At 36.9% G+C, this 6,334-nt stretch overlaps 1 protein-coding gene across 1 annotated transcript; it reads left to right on the top strand.

Annotated features, from left to right (window-relative positions):
* The first annotated feature begins 850 nt into the window (after positions 1–850).
* LOC142612663 (galactinol synthase 1) lies at positions 851–2,783 on the top strand. The gene is made up of 4 exons (XM_075784787.1): positions 851–1,359; positions 1,606–1,926; positions 2,037–2,171; positions 2,267–2,783. The coding sequence occupies exons 1-4, from the start codon at positions 1,027–1,029 to the stop codon at positions 2,486–2,488; spliced, it is 1,011 nt and encodes a 336-aa protein (XP_075640902.1). The 5' UTR covers positions 851–1,026; the 3' UTR covers positions 2,489–2,783.
* The last annotated feature ends 3,551 nt before the right edge of the window (positions 2,784–6,334 follow it).

The raw sequence follows: 6,334 nt of genomic DNA, 5'->3' as shown, positions 1-6,334 counted from the left end.
TATATATTAATATTTAAATATAAAAATGCCCTACTTAAAATTTTCGCCTAAAATCCCTAAAGTTGTTGAGCCGGCCTGCCTAAGCCTACTAATGATTCAAACTCAAACACTGACCACCACTTTCCCCCTATTTATTTAACAGAGCTTACATTCCATGGCCTCGGCCTATTGAAGAATAAACTAAAATAGGTTAATATCGGCAGTTTGAAACGCTAGGAATAAATATTTTTTTCACCTTAGCAAATATTGGATATGGCTCAAATTCTGTTGCAAGAGTACAAGAAATTAAGTAAATAAAATTTCTTTGCCTATGTCCATGTCCATGTTTATGTCCGTGTCCATGTCCAGCAACAACTCATTGTCTTTGGACCTCAAAGCAAAGGAAGCAGTCTTTAATCAATAGCATCTGTTTTAATTTTATCTAATTGATTAGCATATTCTGTACGCGTAGATGCTGTTCTGGTTATCTATCCATACTATAGTTTTTCTTCAATGATAAATTTCTTATGATTTATGTCAAAAAAAAAAAAAAAAACCCTCTCGCACGTTCTATTCCTTTTACTTCATGAAAAAAAAAAAGTCTCGCGCGGTGAGGAGCACCTAGTCAGATTCACAAACCATATACTAAAATTAAAGACATTTCTAGTCTCTTCCAAAGCTACTGTACTATTGACGTAGGCCTTTCCAGAACGTTCACATGACCCACCAACTACCGTTGGATCATCTTTGGAGACACGTGTTAGTCACACAGCCCAAAGATCAACCAAAAAAATAAAACACGTAGAACGAATTTGGTCGAAATTTCTAGCGAATTTGCATTTATAAATACTCTTACAACCACTTCTTCCACCGCTCACACAAAAACTTCCCATAAGTCTATAGCCATATCCCACCAAACACACAAAGCATCCAAACCCTCTCTCTCTCTCTCTCTCTCTCTCTCAAACATAAACATAAACACAACACACAACCTTCATTTTAAAGCTTATCACCACCTCACGTTTGAGTCTTTTTTTGGGTTTTGAAATGGCTCCTGAGCTAGTTCCTGCTGCTGTGAAACCAGCTAGCTTTAGCAAGCCCGTACAGACCATGTCGAGCCGAGCATATGTGACTTTCCTAGCTGGTAATGGAGACTATGTGAAGGGCGTTGTTGGATTGGCCAAAGGGTTGAGAAAGGTCAAAACGGCCTACCCATTAGTCGTTGCAGTGTTGCCTGACGTGCCTCAAGAGCACCGTCGGATTTTGGAGTCTCAGGGCTGCATAGTCCGTGAGATCGAACCCGTTTACCCGCCTGAGAACCAGACCCAGTTCGCCATGGCCTATTATGTCATCAACTACTCTAAGCTCCGTATTTGGGAGGTACGTACCTTTTACCTAATAATATCACTACTCTACGTTGTTTTTATTAATTTTGGTACGTGGTTTTTTTTTTAATGGCTCTGATTCTTTGTTACACGTAGTGTTTTTGTAATTGTGGTTCTCTCCGATGCTAACACGTGTCGATCTGGGATGGGAGACTCATGTGGACTTTGTTTGCATCATTGTTTTTTTTTTTTTTTTTTTTTTTCCCTTAGAAATTAATATTAATGTTGCTTTTGGATGCAGTTTGTGGAGTATAGTAAAATGATTTACCTGGACGGAGACATTCAGGTGTTTGACAATATTGACCACCTCTTTGATCTACCTGATGGGCATTTTTATGCTGTGATGGATTGCTTCTGTGAGAAAACATGGGGTCACACCCCACAATACAAGATTGGGTACTGCCAGCAGTGCCCTGACAGGGTCAGGTGGCCTGCTGAGATGGGCCAGCCACCTTCTCTTTACTTCAACGCTGGAATGTTTGTGTTTGAGCCCAGTTTGTACACCTATCATGACCTCTTAAAGACTGTCAAAATAACCACTCCTACCACATTTGCTGAGCAGGTACGTATTGCGAAATTGATATATGGTTCTTAATTGCGAAATGGGTTTCTTAGTAATTTTGGGATCGTGCTAAAATTTTTGATTTATTTGTACTATGTTTGCTTTTGCAGGACTTCTTGAACATGTACTTCAGGGATATTTACAAGCCTCTTCCTTTAATTTATAATCTGGTAATTGCTATGTTGTGGCGTCATCCTGAGAATGTGGAACTTGACCAAGTTAAAGTTGCTCACTATTGTGCAACGGTGAGTATTTCTATATATTCATATATGATCAATTTTGTTGTTGGGATTGGTTAGTATATGTTGTTTAATCTTTTTGATTTGTGGAACTATGATAGGGGTCAAAGCCATGGAGGTATACAGGGAAGGAAGAGAACATGCAGAGAGAGGACATAAAGATGCTTGTGAAGAAGTGGTGGGATATATACAACGATGAATCATTGGAATACAAAAGGCCAGTAGGGGTGGCTGACGGTGAAGAGGTGAAAATGCAGCCATTCTTGGCTGCTCTTTCGGAGGCTGGTGCTGTTCAGTATGTAACAGCACCATCAGCAGCTTAGCTAGCTTGGGCTTTTTAAGGATGAATTGGACACTAAAATTACTCAGAAAGTTAGAAATGTAGTTGAAGTGAGAGAGTTAATTTGTTAAGAAGAATATATATTCCTTTTTTCCTTAAGAAGGATGTGAAAATGTGTCGGGGATTAGGGAATGGGAATAAGCTTAATTTTGCTTTTTTGCTTCGTCTATTTTAATCTTTTTGTTGATGCCGTAGTCCTTTCCTAAATGAATGTTAATAATGTGTGCTGTAGAGCCTTGCAATAGTTAAAATATGAATACATGTGTTTTTTACTTGCCCTCTTTTTCTCTGGGGTTGGTGTGACATTGTGGGCTTCGTATTCCAATTGCAATTATTGTACATAGTTCCCCATTACTACAGGGGTTGGGTGTATGCCAATACTTTCTTTCCTAGCTATATGTGTTGGGAGTTCGTGAGTCATGAGTCATGACTTATAATTACATGTGAGCTCACCTCCAATGAAGTTTCTTTTGTAAGCAAACAATCAAAACAAATGCATAATTCTCATGAAAGGAGGGTTTGATTTTGACTTTTAAAACTTCTCAAAACAAAAGCATTAATTATTTCCAGCAGCTTATACAGTGACCTTTTTCTCTTCTGGTCCTAGTTAACAGATCAAATAGATATGAGGGGTGGGGTTTTCTAGGGTTGAGCTAGGAGACAAGCCTTGAGAAATACTAGGTGACATACTGACATGGTATTCATGATCCACCTTCACACGTGTCTGCTTATACCCAAGGGAACGAAAAACCAATTATACCCAAGCGCGCATGCTACTAAAATCACAATTCAATCTTTCTTTCTTTAAGTCATATTTTTAATTATTGTGCCAGCTGAATTAATAGTAATTTTCTCTCTTTGACTCTCCCTCTTTTCAGCACAAATTACGTCTTAATTGATTCTCAACCAATAAAAAAAAAATTAATTAGTCAATTTTTGGATTTTCAAGAAGCTGTTTGTTTTTCTATTTTAAACTCACATTTTTACCTTTTGAACATTATATATATTTTCACTCATATATATTTCAAAAAATTATAAAAAATTACAAAAATCTCATTTCAAACTCCTCTACTAAACACTCCCAAATCTCCTCTATAGCTGATCAAACTTGACTATCCAATTCTTAGACATCACATAAAGCCTGGCGGTAACTATCCTGAGGATAAAATAAATCAAATCAAAATAATCGATCCACTAAAATCTAGCAAAAATCATAACCAGCTCACTCATCAACTCATGTTCACTGCCCAAGACTAAAAAGAGCTCGCCTCTGATCTTTCATCCTCAGAAGTAAGTTGGCTTCCAGCGAAAGCAACAACTTTTTACGAATACAAAAAGGAGAAAGATCTTGTTATCACCCTGGATGGTAAATAAATTATTTGAGTTTAGTTTGAGATAAAATAGGGCTTATAAATTTGAATTATTATTTATTTATATTCAAATTAATTTCTATATTTTAGGATATGATTGTATCTATATAAGTTTTTTTTTTTTAATAAAAATTAAGTTGAATATATTAATAAAAATTAAACAGAATTTTAACCCAAAAAGCCTATTCTTCCTATTAAATTGAGGAGGCTAGTCACCTCGACGGAGTTATCTTTTATTTTTTTTGGGTTCATAACATTTAGGTTAATTTAACAACTAGCTGATCAGCTCGCGTCTTTCTTATTGCTGGATTCTTTATGTCATGTTATTTTATTGTTCAAAGGGGAAGCGCAACAGTTAACAGTGTCAATGGGTGACCTAGCTATTGACGTGAGTTCCGTGCTTACTCGACTTTTGTATTGTATCAACAATCAAGGAATATATGACACGAATTCAACAAGCTACAAAAACTCCCCTAGCTAATTAATACCATATATATTATTGATTTGGCGAGTGGAATGTATTCATTCATACTAGTTAGGAGCATGAAAACCAAAGGCCAACCGAGCAAACACGTGATAAGCAATCCCAAATTAAAAACAATGCTGTTCAGAGATGGGCTTTCATATTCACCTGTTTACTTGCTGGACACCTTGATCGGCGTCTTCGCATTCACATGATTACGAGATAATAACTAGCAATGAATTTTGGTTGGTACATGAAAAAGCAATAATAACTTTGCTTCCAGGAGAATGATATTTGGCAAATCTTGCTAATCTTTTCAAAGGTTAGAGAAAATTGTGACGTTGATAGGGTGATACTACCATTAGCTTTAGCCCTGAACCAAGAACATCTTCGCAAATATATTCTTTCGTGTTAATATACATGATATTTAGAATTTTAACTTATGACATTTGCTCAATAATAATTGATCTTTATGATTAAGGCAAGACAATTAGGTTTTGGCATAGACTAGGAAACCAAATATTTAAACTTTACAAAATTAAGACAGCTATAATAGTGATTTCAGTCTCTCTCAATTTTATGATCTGTTTAGTTTGAGAGGGAGGAATGGTGAGTAAAGTAGAGTAGAGTAAAATTAGTTCAAAATTAATCTATTTTTAGCTAACCTTACTTTTCTTTCTCTTCCTTTCTCCTCAATCCAAATGGTCCTTAATCATCGTAGCCAATGTAAGTGGTAACCTAAAGTCTAAACCACATATGTACGGCCAGAAGTTTAAACAATAAAAGGCCGTTTGAATGGAGGGAAAAAGGAGGGGGAGTAGAGGACAGTAAAGTAGAGTTGACTAAAAATAGACTAATTTTGGGTCAAATCTACTTTACTCTACTCCCTCCCTTTCCTTCAATCCAAACAGACTATAAGCATAGATTAATTTCGTATTTTTTTACCTTTTCCTCCAAAAAAAAAAAAAGGAAAAAGAAAATAATTGACAAAATAACTCAACATCCACCGAGTTTCTTATGGATTAAATTCTTTTTTATGGTATGTGTAAGGACACAATTCAAATTCTCAAACCACGACTGGGAGGAAAATGGGCTTGAAAGGCCTTTCTTCACAATGAATTTGTAGAGGATGGGTTTGTAATTTAGATTTCAAGGATGGCTTAGACAATCACAAAAAGAACGGGCTTTGGGCCCAATGGAACAAAACAAAAAATCGTTTGCAAAAAGTAAGATTGAGAATTCCTCCTCGGACTGTTTCCGAGGATAGTTTCTAATAGTATTTCTCAAGTTTGGATACAAATATTGATTATCATATACTTTTTCTTTCTCAAAAAGCCCCTCACTTCTTCGTATGCCTTCCCTCCTATTTATACTCCTCCTCTTCTCTTCATCATCTTCCACTTTATGGCTGCGACCCTGATTTTTGGATACTTGTCCCATCCATTCTTCCCTAAAGCCCGCTGGGATTTGGGACCAAGTTCCAAGCTCTATGCTCAGGTCCCATCCTTCCATCTATACTGTCAGCGTATCAATTACAGGGTCTTTAATATATGGGCGGTGGTAGCAGCTTTACTTTAGACATTCCACCGCTCTTTCTACTGTCCCCCACGTATACTGTGTATCCTCGGCTTAACATTCCGAGGACAAATCTACTCCTCGGACGGTATGGGACACTTAAATACTCCACGATCATTTTGATGTTTTCGGATTTGGGTTTCTAGCCCAAAAGACCTTGTTGGGCCGTCCATTATAAATTACTGGGCCCAATACCCCTACAATAGCCCCTCGAGATTCTTTATTTTTCTTTCACCTCGGGAGGAAAATAGGATCTCGATTTAAAAGACCTTTTCACCCTGTAGAATCCTGGAATATTACTAACGGAAATAACTTCTGAATTACCCATCGCATGTTCCCGATGCTTCGGTATGCGAAACGCCCCCGAATTTATTATTGGCGCTTCTATGTCCCCCACGTTTCATTGATATGACACATATCC

This window comes from Castanea sativa, chromosome 10 (assembly GCF_040712315.1).
Source record: "Castanea sativa cultivar Marrone di Chiusa Pesio chromosome 10, ASM4071231v1".
Lineage (NCBI taxonomy): Eukaryota > Viridiplantae > Streptophyta > Magnoliopsida > Fagales > Fagaceae > Castanea > Castanea sativa.
This window is presented reverse-complemented; position numbering and strand designations above follow the sequence as displayed.

Bases quoted from the DNA above. Each gene is read 5' to 3' on its own strand.
- LOC142612663 (XM_075784787.1), top strand. From the start codon at position 1,027: ATGGCTCCTGAGCTAGTTCCTGCTGCTGTGAAACCAGCTAGCTTTAGC. The intron at 1,360-1,605 runs GTACGTACCTTT...TTTTGGATGCAG, and splicing joins CTAAGCTCCGTATTTGGGAG to TTTGTGGAGTATAGTAAAAT. The intron at 1,927-2,036 runs GTACGTATTGCG...TTGCTTTTGCAG, and splicing joins CTACCACATTTGCTGAGCAG to GACTTCTTGAACATGTACTT.